General features: G+C 39.3%; 2 protein-coding genes across 14 annotated transcripts in view; one reads left to right on the forward strand and one right to left on the reverse strand.

The window, feature by feature from the left end:
• Window positions 1-18,466, reverse strand: part of TET1 (tet methylcytosine dioxygenase 1) — a 97,577-nt gene that overhangs the window by 78,694 nt on the left and 417 nt on the right. For 3 of the 12 annotated variants that reach the window (XR_001876592.1, XR_001876588.1, XM_017825981.1), the window contains exons 1-5: window positions 17,825-18,460; window positions 17,610-17,716; window positions 10,673-10,793; window positions 3,311-3,381; window positions 2,215-2,319 (exon numbers count right to left, since the gene is read on the reverse strand). The gene's annotated coding sequence lies outside the window, so the exon portion shown is untranslated. The other 9 variants (XR_001876589.1, XR_001876591.1, XM_017825978.1 and 6 more) reach the window with 9 other exon arrangements.
• On the forward strand, window positions 146-16,485 carry SLC25A16 (solute carrier family 25 member 16). 2 transcript variants are annotated; one of them, XM_017825982.1, is made up of 9 exons: window positions 146-244; window positions 1,071-1,163; window positions 3,332-3,465; window positions 4,753-4,816; window positions 10,647-10,768; window positions 11,295-11,361; window positions 12,072-12,234; window positions 13,123-13,191; window positions 14,946-16,485. In XM_017825982.1, the coding sequence occupies exons 1-9, from the start codon at window positions 172-174 to the stop codon at window positions 15,100-15,102; spliced, it is 942 nt and encodes a 313-aa protein (XP_017681471.1). In that variant the 5' UTR covers window positions 146-171; the 3' UTR covers window positions 15,103-16,485. The 2 variants fall into 2 exon arrangements, with proteins under 2 accessions (XP_017681471.1, XP_017681472.1); XM_017825983.1 differs by lacking the exons at window positions 146-244; window positions 3,332-3,465.

An 18,466-nucleotide genomic window follows, 5' to 3' on the forward strand; every position in this document is an offset into this window, starting at 1 on the left:
GCCCGGCGGCCCCGGCCGTGGCTCGGCGGGGCCGCGCCGAGCTCCGCCCCTGCGCCCTTGCGGCGGGGCTGGCGGGCGGCATCGACCGCTGCGGAGCCGCCGCCGCCGCCCGGGCCAGCCCAGCCCAACCCAGCCCTGCCCGGCCCGGCCCGGCCCAGCCCAGCCCGGCCCATGGCGTCCCCGGCGGCCGCGCTGCCCCCGGCCCGCCACGACTTCTATTGGCTGCGCTCCTTCATCGCCGGAGGTGGGTGCCCGGGGGCCGCGGGCGGGCGCTCCGCTGCCGCTGTGCGGGTGGAACTGCTGCCGGGGTCGGCACTGCCCACCGGGCAGCTCGCTTGTCCCTTGCCCCGATGGACCAACGCGGGGCACTCGGCGCACGCCGGAGACTCGCACGTGTGTCAGAACGCCGGGCAGTCGCCAGTTCAATGTTCCCAGGGCACAAACCCTCGTCGGGGCGCTCTGGGAGGGCGGGTTGTCCCTGTCCCCAAACTGTTTTGGCTGCTGTTGTGAATATTAAGGTGATGTGAAGTGGCAAGGCAGCCTGGCAAACACAGCCCTGCATTAGTAACCTCTTACAGAAAAAGCCTATTTATTCTTACTCTAGGGTGTTATCCCAGCTGTGTGGTTTGCCGGAGTAGGAGGAGGTTGTGTTTATTTAAAGTTTGTACATCACGCCGCAGTCGCTGTTGGATCTCGCTCTCTGAAGCAGTGCAGGGCACACGGCAGACGCGTGCCCACCCCTTGGGAAGAGCAGCAAGGGCTGTTTTCTGCTCAAGGGAAGGAGGCAACAGGGCAGAGAACTCTTGAGTAACTTTCAGGAAAGTTCCTTTTGCAGTGACCTCAGCAGCTGAGAGACACAGTGGCTTGGGTTTTTGTAAACATGAAAAGTATCTTATACATTTCATTAAGGCATTAGGGGCTTTGTAACATCTAATGGAAGCTGTTTGCTTGTCATTGGGGCTTTTTCCAGTTCCTAATCGAGCTAAATACATTAGAAAAATCCCTTATTTAATTGCTGACCTAAAGAACTTTTTGCATCCTGTCACTTTTCTGTTTCCCCTCTTGGAAAGGTGTTGCAGGATGTTGTGCCAAAACAACTACTGCACCACTGGATCGAGTAAAGATTTTGCTGCAAGCTCATAACCACCATTACAAACATCTAGGTAAGATGGCTGCTGCGGGTCTCCTGTGTGGGTTTGAATGCAATGTGTATGCTTTGGGTGTGTTGATTTATTCAGTGATGAGGCTGATAAAAAAAGGTGCTCATCAGACAGAAGGTTGTATCTATCTGGTCAGGCTCTGTGCCATGTTTTGTTAGTGTTTGAAAAGAAAAACAAAGCCCTGCATAAGTTGTGGTATTGGTCGATGTGTTAGAGATGGAGATGTCAGAATAATCCTCAGTAAGGCATGGAAGAGCTAGGCTTGATCTTCCCTTACAGAAGCCAGCAGGAGATTGGTAATCACAGCTTCAAAGCTTGGATCATTTCTGTAAAAACTCTGCTGCAGTGGCTGCCAGTTGCCAGGGGCTGTGGGGTGTGTTCAGATGACAAGGCCCCTGGACAGTGGTGTGGCTGGCAGGATCGAGGAGAGCAGCAGATTTGTGCTGCTGTGGGGTGCAGGGCATCTGTGTTGCATCATGGTGAGAGAACAGACTCACATGTTCAGAACTGTTCTCTGAGGGCTGTAACAGTGCCCTCTTGTGCAGAGTATTTGAGGCATTTATGTCATATGCTACTGAATAGGTTATAACTTTTGCTCCAAAATTTAAGTGTTAGATTTGTCAAGGAAAAAAAATATTTTGAGTTGGCTAATTTTACCTGTAATTAAACCTTGGAATTTTTAACTTAGACACTAAAGATACTGTTTTTTAAAAAGCAAATATCGAAACAAAATTGAGTGGATATATATTCACTTCACTGTGGCAAAAAGGGATACACAAGTTATGTGGCGTTTTAGTAACTAACATGTAAGTATACACTCAAATCTGCAGTCTAAGAAGATTATTTCACCTAAGAAGGGTGAAATAATTGGTTTGACGGAGATCTTAAATACTAATTTTCTATTTGTTTTGTACTGTGCCATAATTGGCAAATAGAATTTAATGTTCTTCCCTATTTAGGGTGTGATACGATGATGTTTATGTGAAATGTGTCTGACTTGAATGCATGTCCATGTTACATATTGGCAAAAGAGAGAATTATGTGGAAGAGGTACCTGTAAGTGCAGAGACACGGTGGATCAGTTCCTCAAAGTCCTCACTGCATGTTTTTATTGCCCTCGTTCTGTGGAATTTGTGCCACATGGGTCTGGGAGCATGTTCTGAGAAATAAGAACAGTAACTCATCATTGCAGCATAGAGAGAAGAAATTCTAGTCACAAAATAAGTGTGTTCAGAGGCATGTAACAAGCATGACATCTTAAAAATACATTTACTATAAAATAATATGTAATAATATATTAATATACAATAATGAATTCATATTCTTAGAACTCCAGAAACTAATTAGTACTTATTTTATTTAAATGTCAAGTGAAAGTTTGTCAGCTACTCTTTTTTTTTTCTGCCTGAAAGCAAGATCAATGTGTAAGCCTTTTTCATGTTCAGCTCTTATATTATTTAGTAGTTGCATATGACTGAAAACTTTGTGGTTTTGAGCTTATTCATATAAAAAAAAATTAGGAAGTCAATTCGATAGCTGTTGTGCCTAACTAATATTTATAGTGAAACTACAGGTTTTGCCCAAACTTTGTGTGATCTTGCATTATTTCTCAACTATTAAATGGGAATAGGATTGCTTCTTGTTGCAACTCTGGGACAAGAAGTGTAAGGTGTTTAGCTTGTAGGTAATGAGAGTCTTCAACTTGTTTGCTTAATTTCCTCAATGATGGCATTTAGTCTGTAATTTAGCATGTACAATATCATATTGTTTTCCCATGGTTTTAGACTTTAAAGTATTTATCTCTATATTCTGAGTTGCCTGAGTTGCAGGTCAGCTGGTTTGATCCCCCCTGTTGCTGGAGGGGTCTGTGGGTGGGTAGTGGCACCTGCAGGGGGGCTGCTCACAGTTCAGGCAAGGCTTGGGGCCTGAGTGCATGAATTCAGAGGGAGTTCACTCAGTCTGGGAGGTGAGGAAGCTGATAAAACTTCACCTTCCACCTCTCCCTTTCGGCAGCGTTTGGGCAGTGAAAGTGGCTCTCGGCTCTCCATAGTCACATGAGCAGCACGGTGCAGCCTTAGCTTTCTGTGCATGCTTTCTTATTGTCAGTAGTATTTGCCTGCTTTTTGTTCCCTCCCCCCATGGTTAAATACCTCTTTCTGTATTGCTGGCAGGAGTGTTTTCCACGTTGTGTGCTGTCCCCAAAAAGGAAGGTTACCTTGGGCTGTACAAAGGAAACGGGGCAATGATGATTAGAATCTTTCCGTATGGCGCTATTCAGTTTATGGCCTTTGACCAATATAAAAAGGTAGTTGAATTTAGTTTGTTTTGCTTTTCTTTTTTTTTTCTGCCCACAATGAATACAAACTCATTGAGTGACTGATAGTAACACTGAAACTTTTGTGTGTTATTAATTAGCTGCATGTCTCTTCTGAGGTTGCTTAATTTTATCTGAATCTAACGCTTGAAAGTGTCAGGGCAACAGTGAAACTTTTAAAAGATTCCCACTGATTTTTGTACCTTTTATACCTTTGTATTATTGAGAATAATGCTTTTTTTTCTTAAAGAAAGCAAAAGGTAATCTAAAGCCTGCTGCTATTTATTGCTATAAGGTATCCCTTGGTGAATAAAATAGGAGCAAAATGTAAAATGAAACCTCTTTATTTATATTTATATGTGAGACTGAAGCTGTGATTCCCTTCCCTAAAGAGCAAATTTCAGAAGACTGAGACAAAGAAGTAACTGTAATGGATTTTGTAGGTTCTTTTTTTTTTTGTGTTGTCACCATAAATGCTATTGATCTGTGCATGTTTTATGTCGTGTGGAATAAAAGACTGCATGCTGTGCTCTAAAATGAAATGATTTATGAATCTGCAAATTTCAAGAAACCAGTTGGCATCATAGCAGTTCCCTTTACCTGTTAATTGACAGGAAATGTTCATGATGTTTTGCATGGATGTGTAAAAGAAAAAAAAATTCTTAAAGGAGGAAGATATGAAATGATCTTTGTAGCTGAAAGTGCTTCTGAAGTAGTCTCGGTTATTTGGTAAAACTAATTTCTAATTTCCTTCTGGGCTTAATGTAACTTAGGAAGTTCTTGCTCTGAGTTGTTTCTCCTATTTTTCTCTTTTCCTTTTTTCTTTTGTTTTGATCCAGTTAAAAAGTCTTTATAGGAGTGTTTCACGTGGTGTGCATGGAAGAAAAATTGACTCCTCACTTTTCAACTTTGCTCAGTGTCCTTTGGTCTCTACAAGGATAGTTTTCAGTTTGCCTTGTTTGACACACGTTAATGATAACTAAATAAACAATTAATTGAGTTCCTGAAGTGAACAGTACAAATACTTTCAACTCATTGTTTTGTTTTGCCTTGTTAGTAGAATTTTAGCACGTTCATGTTTCTAATAAGAAATTGGAAACAGCAGCAGTGTTCAAAAGATTCTTTTAGCAGTAATTAAGTGCTCTGGATTGAATTTGTAGTATTGTAAACTTCTTGGGAGCCTCCTACAGAGTTTGCATTAATGTGCTGATAAAGTTTGTGCTGTGTTTCCCTGCGTTTTCTCATATGAGACTATTGTAAATGTTCCATATTTTGTAGGTAATAAAGAAACAACTTGGGATTTCGGGGCATGTGCATCGATTAATGGCTGGATCCATGGCAGGTATAGTTTTGTAGTTGGATTTCAGACATGCCTTTTGCTGAAAAGTTAATATTTATTTAGAGGATGGTTCCATGTGTAGTCAGGTCAAACTGTTGGAAATTTGTATTAAGCAAAAATACTAGTAAATGGTTAATGGAACACGGTTGCCTAATTGACACGCATTTGTTGAAGAGTATTCTTTAAAATATATTTGTGCAAGCAGGTTTTTATAGTGTTTATTACGGCTTTTAAAAAGTGAAAAACCCGGTGTCATCAAGATGAAGTATAAAGCTGCAGGTTTTGGTGGAATTGGCTCATCAGCCCCTCTGCCATTTCTTGGAGGTTGAATACAAGCCCACAGAGACAGAGGGAACTGCAGTTCCTTTCGTGGGTGTGTTCTTTGGATTTGCCAGACATGTCTATGCTTTTCCATGTCCAACGCAGGATTGTCATGATGCTCTTTAGATCATGTGTGTGAACTTTAAAAACCCTGATTTATCAATTAGTGCAATAGCAGCAGAAAAACCCTTGTGTGAGCTGGCAGTGTATAGTATGATTGTATATTTGTTTTCCTCTTACTAGTCATTCAGCCAAAAGTAGCTAAGAAAAAACAGGGGAAGGTAAGTGATAGTGGAACTGATTTTTAATTGAAGTGATTCTTCATGTGCTTTTACTTTGTTAAATGGGCTTAATACTGCCTAGTGACAGTCTTTAAGTAGTAATGGGTATTCATCTTTAACTTCTTTTGTAATAAAAATACTGGGGTTTGTTAATACTACCTTTAGTTAAACTAGGAAGACCTCATGAAAGTATTCTGGCATTTGTAGTGTCAGAAGAAAAGGAAAGAGAATGAAATGGAATAATGAAAAGAGTCCTAAAAGCTAGCAGAACCCATTTGACAAGTCCTAGAACTTTTCCTGGCTTTCTGTCTGAAAGAAGTGGGGAAAAAAAAACCCATAGATTTTTTTTCCCTTTTTTTCTCCCCCCGCCTTTAACTGTGTTAGAGAACACTTTGCAATTTACTTTTCCCCCCAAAAAAAGCTTATTATTAGCTTTGTCAGAGACTAGGAACCTGATTTGTAAGGCATTATGCACACACTGAATAATCAGCTTAACTCTGTCAGTGTTGGCCATGGTGGAATTCTTCGTGCAGATCAGTTAATAGCATCTGGCATTGTTTTAAGCACCTTACTGGTGCTTTGTGTGGTTAGAGGAACAGAAGTAAATTAGCACACAGCACTATCTGGCAGCCATGATCAAATGAAGTGCTTTGTGTGGTGTGTTTAAGTACAGGATACTCAATAGTCTGGGTTTGAGAACGCCAGAACTGAGTAGGTGACTTTGGGAGGCAGTGAAAGGAATACAGCAGTCAAGTGTATATATAGTGTCACATGGGAGTGTCTTACTATTTGTTTACTAGGTGGCATTAACTGCTGCTTGGGGTATTCTTTAGTTAATAAGAGGGGAGGGTTTCTCTTGATTATGCCAAGGAGCTATAGAGGAGGAAGGAGGCACTGAGAAGAGCAGAGAGCTTGAAATCTGGAACACAAGTTTTCTAGGTTTGCAAGCAAAAAAGGAGAGACTTTTAGAAGCAAGTGATAGTATTTCTTGCTTTAACTCCTGTGGCCTAGTTTCTTGCTGGCTCCAATAAAGGGTATTTTTCTGTTTCCTGCAAGTTTAAATGACTAAAGGAGATGATGCACCCCAGTGTTGGTGCAGAGGGGCCTTCCCATTTTCATGGAACACCGTATTAAGCAGTTGGGAACAGATAACCAGCGTTTCCCTCTCCTTTTTGTCCCCTCTCCACCCTCTAGCCAGACAGCTGCCTGCTTTCACTTCTCTGTGCCACTGCTGCTGAAATATTGCTTATGTCAGTGTTTCCAACGGGACTAGTGGTCAACAGACCTGAATCGGCTTCAAAGTGGTGGGAAACATCTAAGTATCTTCTGTAACTGATAAACAGGATCAAAAGCTTGTCCACAGGGAAAAACAAGGCAGTGAGGATGGGAGTAGTGGAGAGAGGAAAAAAAGCAAAACCTATTGAAATGCATATATTCCAGGAGGCCAAGTTAAAGTTACTGTGGAAACTTTAACTCTGAATTTCCTGAGTCTTGTGTGATTCAAATTTCAGCTGTAACACCTCATTAACGGATAAATGGTATATAACTTCTTCTGAGGAAAGACAAAACTGGGCAAGAAGATAGAAAAATCCTAGAGGTTAATGGGGTTTAGGAAACAAAATTATCAACTAACAACAAAGATGAACAAGGATAATCAAATGAAACATCACAGGATGACTTTACAAATCTAAGGATTCACAGGATGATTTTAAAATCTAAACATTCTTTTTTAGTTTTTTATTAGAAAAATCTGAATTAAACCACAGAAATGTGTATTTCCACCCCTGCACTTGATTAACTTCAAAATAACAAAGTCAAAAAAGACTAGATGTTATCTAGAATAAACTTCCATTAAGCTAATACAGAAAGTATGTTTTTGTTTTTAGCTTTTTACTTTCAGTAAAAGTGATTGGAAAATAGTACTGATCTAGTAGGATAATGGGTGTCTCCATTTTAAATAGTGTGTAATTAACAGTTCCCTCTTTGAGTCAACATTTTAAAAGAATCTGTGTGGTCTGTTTCTTCAGGTGCAGTTGGCAGAGAAGCAGAATTATATATTGGAGATATAGAAATATTGGGATGTGTAAATTAGGCATTCTTAAATCTGTCTGATAAATATTCTTTGTCATCAGCTGTTTCTCTGTATGTGTAGTTCCTGAAGCCTTGTTTTGTTCAGAAGATGCTTCCTGGATAAATAAATTGATCTTTATACCAGCTAAGGAGCATATCTTCTGCAGCTCAAGGCTGTGACTTGTGCTTACAGCTCACTTTTTGAGCTGTAAACCTCTGGCAGTGCTTAATTTGATCTGCAGAGCTGCTGATAAAGTACAAAGAGCATGGTACAGAGATCATAAAAACTTGTGTGCTGAAGACATGTGCAGTGCCTACTCTTTGTAAATGTATTTCACTTGTGTTTTTTCCTGCTTCAGATAGTTTTTTATTTTTCAAAGAAAGAAAATGACTGAGAATGGAGGAATAGCAAGCAAATTAGGAGACAGAGCTAATCTCATTGTTAACTCCCAGAGTCTGGGAAGCAAATCAAGGACAGTCTAATTCCTGTTGTGCTTCACTGTCACTAAGTCTTTAGTCTGTGTAACCCAGTATCTTGTCCCCAAGAGCGGTCAAAGGGGCTTGAGGGCAACATGGGAAGTGAAGAACGGTCTTTCCCTGGCTTCCTGGGCTTCTGAGTCAGCAGTTGCAGTGGAAAAGTCTACTCTTTTGAGGAAGTGGTTCATTGAGGGAGGGAGAGCTACATTACCCTGTTATGGTTATTTCAGATCAGACACTGGGAATTTCAGGATCCACCTCTTAATTGTTGAGATACTTCCAATTCTGTTGTGTTTAACCAACTGTGGGAGAGATTTTTGGCTCAACTATCATTAATTGGAGTAGACTTTGCTTTTTGGCAGGGAATCAGCCTGAAGATGCTGTGGTCTGACTTCTTGTAACTCCTACAGTATAGGAAGCAGAGATGAGATTAGTAATTTTGTAGACTCACCACAATGACTTTGTGTCCCAAAGCTGGCTGCCATTCCTTCTGGAAAGGACAGTGACTCTTCTAAGCCCCTAAGGAAATCTTCATCCCTTGTATGTACAGTGCCTCTCCCAGTTGCTTCAAGAAAGCATACTTTTTGGCTGATGTTAGAAATCCCTTTTTTCAGCTTCTGTGGCTAGAGGATTTTAAAAAGCCCCTTAAAATAAAAAGTTTCTATTTAAATCCCTACATGTGGTTTCTTTCAGTTGCATCTGATTTCTTTAGAATTGTACTATTTTTGGACTGTAGTCACGAAGTAGTGCGTTCACCAAGCTCCTGGTTGGTCTGTTTGCTAGTCTTTGCTCAGACAAATTCCTGGAGAGATTGGAAAGAGAAGGGGGGAAAAGTTATCTGTTTTCTAAAGTAGGATGATTTTTCCTAGAGACTCTTAAGCTCTGTGAAAGGGCTTCCCCCCCCCATTTTTACTTCTATTTAAAATGCTTGAATTCATCTGTTTTATGATATTTCTGGACATCTCAGGCAATCCATTAGGAAAAGGCTGTAGACTGAGGGATGGATTTAATGTAGGTCAGTGGAAACAGTCCTAAAGTTTCTTTAGTGTTTTGCAGCTTCCAAGTTTTGAACCCTATGGGTGAGATAACATCAGAAATCAACTGCAGATGTCTGCTCTTTGTTCAGAGGAATTATCCCTAATGTCCAAAAGCGATGTTTTTGTCTTCTAAAATAAATTGTGGGATACTCCAGAAAGCCACAAACTTTGCCCTCAATTGACAGTTGACCAGTGTGAGATATTTGGATAGCTCACTTAGGGTGGTTGTGTTTTCTTTTTTCTCCCCATCTCATCCCGATACTTTCTGTCAGATCATTCAGTGTACTAGAGTTGTGCTTTGTTGTGGTTTTTGTTTGATTTTTTTTTTATTTTGTTTGTTTTGTTTTGGGGTTTGGTGTTATTTTTGTGTGTGGGCGTTTTTTTCCTCCAAGCATAAAAATTGAGAAGAGCTTGTTTGCAAGAGTTTTGTTGTGTTTGGGTTTTGTTGTCGGTTTGTTTGTTTTTAATTCCTCCTGTTATGGTTTTCTCTTGACCTTTTGGAAAGTAGGGGAAGTGATACACCTACAGAAGAGATATTAGTGAGAGACTATTACAACTTAAGAGGAAGTGACAATTTCCTGCCTGCATAAAAAGTCTGCTTCTGTAGGACCGATTTTTAAAAGTTATGTTTAGCTAAATCAGAGCAGTTGCTGGAAAACAGTATCAATTACAAAGGTTTTTGCTTTCTTTTTCTCCTTTTCCCAGTTTTGGGGTTTTTGTTTGGGTGGTTTTTTTTTTTTTTTTGGTGACTGTGGTGTACCAACAGAAAACGGCCTCTGTTTTCAGTTGACAGTTTGAACTGTTCCCTCCAAGGAATTTGTCAGCCAGTGAGCGTTTTACCTCAAAAAGCAGCAGTTGGAAAGAATTCGTTATTCACGTAACTGTTAGAACTGATGTTTTTTGTACTGGAGTTGTGTTTCCAAAATTACTAGTTGGTCAGCATCTAAGCAGTTTTGAAACGGTCCAAAACTGGATGGATCCTAAGATTTGATTTTTTTTTTTGGTATCTTAAGTCCAGAAATAGCTTTTCTGGTCAGTTTTAAACCAGAAGTGCTGGTGTAACATGAACTATTACAAAGCAGTAGTGCAGCACAGTTAAGTACTCTTCATCAGTATGATCCTGGCTCTATTTTAAATGTCACTAGAATATGTTTAGTATTTTCAGATGCAGTAAGTAGATACATGTATCTATATCCAGTAGTCACACCAAATTCTGACACAACCTTTGTGAAATAAAACATTTAAATTCGGTGGTTTGATTTTTTAAATTTTTTTTTTTTATATTTAGGATTAGGTTTCATGGTTGCAATCCAGTAAATCTGATGCATTTGATTAGCCTGACTCTTAGGAGCTATGGACATCAATAAGATTGGTCAGGAATACAATCAGGCCCATAAATCTTGGGAAAATCCAGGCCTAGGTGTGCTGCTTCAGTGAACACCAAACATAAATCCTTTGTGTGTTACTGAAGTTAGTGTTCCTGTTTGCTGATTATAAGTTACTTTAAGTGTTTCTTTAACAAAATATTTTGTATATGCTATTATATTCACTGCCACAAAAGGAAATTCTAATTTTCAAAATAATCCTAGAATCAGATAAGGTGTAGGTGAGTTTTGTTTGCTTTTTTTGTTTTTGTTTTTAATAAAGGTATTACAGCAGTGATTTGTACTTACCCTCTTGATATGGTTAGAGTTCGTCTGGCGTTCCAAGTCAAAGGGGAACACAGGTACATGGGAATTATCCATGCATTCAAGATGATTTACACAAAGGTATTTTTTCTTTTAATCTTCAGTCCTGTCAAAGCAAAATATGCTCTTTAAAGAATGTTGCATTGCATTGAAAATAGTGGCTTGGTGGCAAATTACATGACTTCATCGTGTGCAATTTGACTTTTTTAATGTAAAAAGTTATCTGGATGCTTCCCGCTACTTAGGCTGCTAAGCTGGAGCTAAGGCTCGTGGAAGTGGGAGGCCAAAAACAGCAGGGAAATTGCTTTTCAAGAACAAGTAGTAATGATCCCAAAAGATCTGGGGAGGAGGGCTGAGTATAGTGCATAACTGTCTCCAGTTATGATGTTGGATGTTGATTTTCCTCCCTCGTTTTCACTTGTGCCTCTCCTGTAGAGCCAGGTCCCCTCGGTTTTTCAGGCACAAGGAGCAGACCCTGCCTTTAGCTCCCTGGTGGTAGGTGGTGCCAGTCAGGTTCCTGCCACGGGAATCTGTATCAAGTTATGTAACTTGTTCAGATGTTTGCTGTATTTCTTGCCACCAATGTTCTTGTATTTTTCTTTCGAAGGAAGGTGGTTTTAGAGGGTTCTACAGAGGGCTGATGCCAACTGTTGTAGGAATGGCACCGTATGCGGGTAAGTTAAAACCAGGCCGTGGCCGTCCTCCAGCAGTTGTGTGCACTACTGAATTTTACATGGTATATTTGCACACCTGGTTAATTAGCTGCTGTCCAAATCACCTTCAGTGATGCTCCTTAAAGAGCATCTTTGATAGTAAAAGCCTTGCTTTTCTGAAATGTGCAGTTGAGAGGGAGAGTTAGGAGGGGGTTCTCTTGTGCTTCCCCGTTTTCCCACAAGAAGGCGTGAAGCTGTTTCTCCCAGACGGGTGGATCGGGAGCGGAGCGCTCTGTAAGTGGAGCCTCAGAGCCTCAGTGTTGGCTCCATCTCCTGGCGGCTTCCCTGTAAATACTCACACGAGCTAAAGCAGCGGGGTGACGTGGAACAGAGGACCAGAACAGCCCAGCTAAACCAGATTTAAAAGATGTGACATGTTCTTCAGTTTAAAAGGTTTTAGGTTTATTCTTGACAGCAATGCAGTAATTTAAAGCTCGCAGTCTAGCTTACTTGAAGTGTTCTTTTAGCATTATGTACAAATTCCTTTGAACAGGAATTACTGTAGAAGTTCAAAATATCGTTTATCTATTCCTTTCTGCTTAAGAAAAAACTTCTAAAAGAACTGGAAAGTAGTTTCATTTTGTAAGAGCAGCTTTTTTGTTTATGATGATGATGCATCGACGAATAGTTTGCTTTTTTATGAAAGTACATAAAATTAAATTTCCTTTTAGGTTTTTCATTTTTTACCTTTGGTACCTTAAAGAGCATTGGACTTGCTCAAGCACCTAACTTGCTTGGACGGCCTTCATTAGATAACCCCGATGTCTTAGTTTTGAAAACACATGTAAATCTGCTGTGTGGTGGCATAGCTGGAGCAATAGCTCAGACGATATCGTAAGTTTGGGTACTGGGTTGGTTTTCCTCTGTTCATTCTAAAGAGACTTTTATCTGAGAATACAATTTTATCTAAGTCTAGTAAGGTTTTGAAATCAGCTTAATCAGACACTGAAAGTCAATTATTTCCTATTGTTTCATTTACTAAATATCTGTTTAATCCTCAGGGTCTTTATGGATATATGCGATGAGTCAATTAAACAAATTTGGGCAAATCTCCTAAAATCCATTGGAATCTGGTTTGGTAACAATCTTGTTTCTTAGCTTGTTTGGTAAGCTAAGAAATTTTGACCCTGAACATAATTTGCAGAATTTTATTATTCCAATTTACTTTCAAATCTATGTAACCTGTGAAGCCATAGGATTAAAAAAAAAGAAAGAAAAAATAAGTCTTAGATATTGTATTTGGCAATTTTTTTTTTTTACTTTTCTTGCTTTCTCCTTTCTCATGCTGTCCTTGTTGTATTTTAATTTTTCCATAAAATAAATTAATTTAATGGACTTATATGGCATCAATTTTTCACTAAGTCACTGCATTGCAAATATAATTTTTTATTAATCCTTAAACTTTTAATTTTACGTTCAATGCAGGTGTCTTCTCCCTCCAGCATTTTAAAGACTATTTTGTACTGTCATCTGATTTTCATGTATCTTCCTTACTAGTGCCAAATGGAATGTATTAAGAGCTCTGGTTTGCTGGTTTTGACTGTGTAGGGGAAGTCTCCCTTTCTGGAGAACTTTCAGTTGTGTTGAGAATGTGAGCTGGATTCCTGACTCACTGAAAAGGGAACTTGGAGGTTGCACGTGGACTTCTTTGTGTTTTTGTCTAAATATTCAAAGAGCCATCACCCATGTGTTTGAACTGCTGTTTAAATATCTTCCCTGCAGATATCCCCTGGATGTAACTCGGAGGAGAATGCAGTTGGGAGCGGTTCTCCCAGACTCTGAAAAGTGCCTGTGAGTATTTTCTTTTCATCCGTAGTAACTGAATTCTTGGATGTCTGAGCAAAGTTCAATTCTTAATTTTAAAGTTTAAAAATAAGAAAACAGGACAAAAAAGCACCACCCCCGGACTACTGTGTTGTTTTCTTCATTCTTTTAATGAGGAAGTTTCCACACAGGCAAAAGCTGCCATTGTCAATGTGTGGTTAAAAAATACATGAAATCACAATGGCACCTTTGTTAGTAATACTGTGTTTGTATTAAACATGTTTTCTTTTTATTTTAATGAAACTTGTGAAATCTTTAATATCAGCAGGATGCCTAAAAGAGAGACCACATGCTTCTACTGAAATGAAATTGTGTCGAAGTGTAGAATCTGTTCCATGAGATAATTTTGCATTATACAGTTTTCTTTGACCTTTCTTGCACTTAGGGTAGTGTCCCATGCCCCACATGAAGTTGAGGTTCCTCCAGTAGAAGCGGAAGTACCATAGTAACCTTAACATTATAATAGTATTAAATCAGCTCTCATCTTGGAAAAACTTTCTGAATTTCAAATTGCCTTAACCAAATTCAATTCTGGGACAGTTTTCTCTTGCTTAGTTTCAGTCTTGTGGAATTGTGTATGTCTGAATCCAGTGTGATGCAGTGTGAACCTCCTATGTGGAGAGTTGGACCTTACAAACAGCAGCCTGAGTGACCTTTCACAGACAAGCTCCATGTTGCTTAACTGTGAAGGTTGCTGTTCTGTTTTCCTTATCAGCCTTTACTTTTTTTTTTTCTTGGCTATTTTCCACTCCTGACACTTTAAAAATAAAAATGTTTTCATTGTTCTTGGGGGTTTACTTTCTGCATTTGTGGTTACTAGTTTTACAGACGTGAGGTTTCCCAGTTTAACAATATTATTGTGACCGTGGAGAGAGCTGTGCCTTGAAGAAGAGACGTGTATATCTTTAGAGGATGAGAGGATAAAGCAAGTAGGAAGTCTCAAAGCTTTGGGGATATATGGAAGATGATTTCCAAGAGCACTGTCTTCAGTAGCTTGCAAATACTGAGCACCTTGGGCATTTTTACTGTGCTTTGCATTTAATGTCTATTTGCTCGGTTTCAATACAAGTATGTGAGGAAAATTTCTCTTTGCATACACACTGCAATTTCTGCTTTTAACAAGGTCAAATATATACTTAAATTCTAGCTTTTTCTTTTTGAGAGAAAATACTAGGTCTTCATTGCGGCAGAAGCTACACAGATGCAGGATGTACAGAGCTGAACGTGAATTTTACACGCAGAGCTTTAGAAGGATGGACAGTATGAGTGAGTGCTCTAAGAGGATGGAATACAAAGTCTGATGCAAGAAGAGGGTGCTACATGGAACACATGATGTTTCTGTTGCTCTGTATTACATTTGTAAAAGGAACTGATGCTTCTCAGCTCCTCCCTGCCAGTTAGGCAACAGGACACATGTAGCCATTCTGTTGTAAAATGTCTTAATATGTCTTTTAGGGTAGGTCTTTTCAACCTGACACTCGTTTAGCTGGGACTGCTCTGTTCTTTCTAATTCCCAGCCCTGGTGCCCAAATTTATTGCTGAAGCTCAGGCTGTCTTCTGAGTCCTGTGATGACTGTAATGCTTTCCTATATGGAGTCCCATGGGTTTTTCTCCATAGATCTCGTAAGAACCAAGTAAAAATAGTGTCTTGTATTTAAAGAAAGTGATTTTGACTATTGAATATGTGTATCCAATAATGATTTGAGTTCTTCTTTTTCCAGTACAATGGTGCAGACACTGAAGTATGTGTATCAACAACACGGAATACGAAGAGGACTGTACCGTGGTTTATCTCTAAATTACATTCGTTGTATTCCTTCCCAGGCCGTGGCTTTTACCACATATGAACTTATGAAACAATTCTTGCACCTCAACTGATTCTTTTCTTTAGAAGACTTTTCTGTAAAACTACACTACCAATCCTCAGATTATATTCATGAGTAAATTACTTGAAGTTTAAAAAAAGCTCTCTGTTACTGTGGACCTGCTGTTGTCTGATATCTTTATTTGCCAAAATGTGGTTGATTTCCTGGAGTCAAACCAGGTGACAGATCAAAATAAACATTAGGTAGCTCTAAACACTTTTTTTGCACTTGATCTTCTAGGCTTCATTAGATTAATGTTAAGAGTGACAGTTTGAAAATTACACCCACATTTTATGCAGGTTCCAAGCAGTTAGTTATTGAGCTTTATCACCATTCCAGAACTTATGTGCTGCTGGTTATGCTGCTTTTTAAGCTGATTAGGCATCTGTTGTTCTTTAAAAATTAAATGGAATAAACTGATTTGGACATAATGCAACCATTTTGGTATTCAGATACTTGCCAGGTGTGTGGAAGCTGAACTCAGCAGACCACAATTTCAGCCTCTTTTCCTTCTTTTCCTGAACAAATTTTCTGTATGCAAGAACAATGCATATGTCTTGAGACTGGTACATAGGAAAGTCTCTGCAACCATTTCAGTAAAAAACTACAAGATGTATTGCATTAGAAATCTCGCAATTTGGAAACCAGTTTCCTGGCATACGTTCTGTTCTAAAAAATGCTGTGCCTACACAAGTAAAGGCAGGGGGGACTTTCAGAGTGATGAGTGCTAGAAAAGATCTCTTTAAGGCAGGTGGGAGGGCCCTGATCCTACAAGGCTTTTCTGTATCTTTTCTGTGGAGCTGAATGTTCTTGGTTTGAAGGCCGAGTATGTCATGTACTTTGCAGGACTAGCTGGTGTAAACAGGTTTTTCCCTACCTGGAGCCAGGGTGACAAACAGGACTTGCTGCATTGGCTTGTTTAGGCATATGGAGCATATCCAACAGAAAGGACAATTAAGATTGTACTGGAGTCTGTAGGGGTGTGTGTGTACTGTTTCTGAAGTATGGTATGCAATAGACTATGACATCTTTTCCTTCTCCTACAATTCCTTTTGCAGAAGGAATTATTTTATACGTGATCTGCATTGGTACTCTTGATTCAGGAAACTGTAAAGCATTTACTTTATGTAAGTTATTTATTTATTGTAAATATTTTAGCAGCGTCTTTTAAGGATTGGCAATGGCTACATTAAGTGGTGGATGGTAAGACTGTTAAATTTATCAAAATTAAGCAAATCAAAACTGGAATTTGAGTTACATGTTCAATACCAACTTTTGTTGCTCAGTTTTTTCCCTTCAGTTTCTTAAAAGTATGTATTTCTTTGATATTTACAATGTAGCTATGGACAGAGAATGAGATGTATCTGAATTTATTTTATTAAAATTTTTGAATTAATGTCTTTGCGTGATCTGTATGTGTTGCAGCCAGAAGGAATGCGTGCTTCTGGAATTATCTGTATGTTTGCCTTTGTAGGTAAATATGCATAACATTGTCATTCTTTATTAAGAGACAACAAATAAAATTTTTCATCTGGTCTTTAGTTTTACCTAAAGGAAAACTAACCAATATCACAGTAAGTTTTTACCTTTTAAAGTTCTTGCAGTAAGGATAAATGCATTGTACTGGGAAAAAAGTGCCTTTTTTCTCTCTATATTGTTTTACTGTGTGAGCAAATAAGCATCTTCTCAGATGCCTGTTATTTGTCATGTTAATACTGTTAAGGATGATCAGACTTTTACATCTTAATTTCACTAAAAGGGATATATTTAAGGAATGTGTGGTAAGTTAAGCAGTTCTTAGGCAGAACAAAGCAAAATCCAAAATATTCACACTTAAGAGGAAAAGAACAAAAAAAGTGTCCCCTAATTGAGTTGGATATTGAATGTGAAAATAGTGGATGGAACTGTCCTACATTTTCTGGATTAGTTTTTCAAAATAAAATTTAAAAGTGTATGAATAACTTTAAATTTGAAAGTTTTAATATTAATTCCTGAATTTACGCAGTTAAACTTGGAGAATGCTGATGTATCTTAAAGCTGTAAGCATTTTTCTCAACCACTGATGTCAGAAAGAATTAAAAGAGCCATATTCTGAACACTTCTGTGCAACTTTTGGTGCTAAAGTAACATTTGGTATTTTTTTCTGGATTTTGCAGACTCTCCATAGAGATTCACCAGACTGCTTGAATTTTAGATAACCTCAAAAAGATATTTAAAGCGTGTTTTATGCTTTACAAACACACACTTTAGATAGAAAAGAAATATCTTAGAATATGAGAGATGTATAGGCAACATGAGAGACTACAGAACACAGGATTAGCAAGTGTACACAGCATTTATGTAATCTCTCAATAGCACATCAAATTATGGGAATAGTATTGACACATAACTATTAAATTACAAGTATGCTTTTATCTTAGAGGTCCTGCAACGGAAGGGAATATTAATATAGCTTACTGCATATATTACAGGACTATCCCAAATAAAACTGAAGGAGAGTTAAATTAAGAATGTTCTCACCTTTTAAAATTCATGTATTTGATTTTGATCCTTCTGTTGGGGTGTCCAACCATGGGCCAAAACTATCGTCTTTACAGCAGAGGCTCATGCTGTTTCCCAGTGTTTGTCTACATTAGAGATAAAAAAACAAACTCTTAATACATCATTTCCCGATATTGGGCTGGTAATCTTGATATTTACCAGTGATAGCGATGTACTAGGAATAGATTTAATACCTGCGCCCTTCAATCTTTGCTAGAAGTGATGGTCTCATTTCCAGAATGCTTTGCTGAAGTAGTGGTTTTATGGCCAAAAAAAAATGCAAAGAAAGGAAACCTACATATCTGAAACTTCAGTACCAGTTTAGAAAGCCTCTGCTGAGTAGCGCCAAATGTAACAACACGTCTTTATGAGGGAAAAAGTTTGACTTTCGGGCTGAGATTGCCCCGAAAGTGAGTTGGGAGCAGAAGGTATGTCGAATATTACCTCATACCACCGGACCCGTAACAAGCAGGGACGGGGATGGGACAGCCCTTGACGAAGTTGAAATAAACGCCGGGCATGGCAGAGAACGATGCGGTTGTCCCTCACAGCCCCCCATAGCCCTCATAAACGCTCACTGCCCCCCATAGTTCTCACAGCCTCCCACAGCCCCTCAAAGCCCTCATAAACACACACAGCCTCCCACAGCCCCTCAAAGCTCCCATAGCTCTCACAGCCTCCCACAGCCCTTCACAGCCCCCCAGAGCCCTCATAAACGCTCACTGCCCCCCATAGTTCTCACAGCCTCCCACAGCCCCTCAAAGCCCTCATAAACACACACAGCCTCCCACAGCCCCTCACAGCTCCCATAGCTCTCACAGCCTCCCACAGCCCTT

This window comes from Lepidothrix coronata, unplaced genomic scaffold (genome assembly GCF_001604755.1).
Source record: "Lepidothrix coronata isolate B3197 unplaced genomic scaffold, Lepidothrix_coronata-1.0 Scaffold124, whole genome shotgun sequence".
Classification (NCBI taxonomy): Eukaryota; Metazoa; Chordata; class Aves; order Passeriformes; family Pipridae; genus Lepidothrix; species Lepidothrix coronata.

Coding starts and splice junctions, on each gene's coding strand:
- SLC25A16 (XM_017825982.1), top strand. CDS start 172: ATGGCGTCCCCGGCGGCCGCGCTGCCCCCGGCCCGCCACGACTTCTAT. Junction 3,466..4,752: donor CCTTTGACCAATATAAAAAG/GTAGTTGAATTT, acceptor CATATTTTGTAG/GTAATAAAGAAACAACTTGG. Junction 10,769..11,294: donor TCAAGATGATTTACACAAAG/GTATTTTTTCTT, acceptor TTTCTTTCGAAG/GAAGGTGGTTTTAGAGGGTT.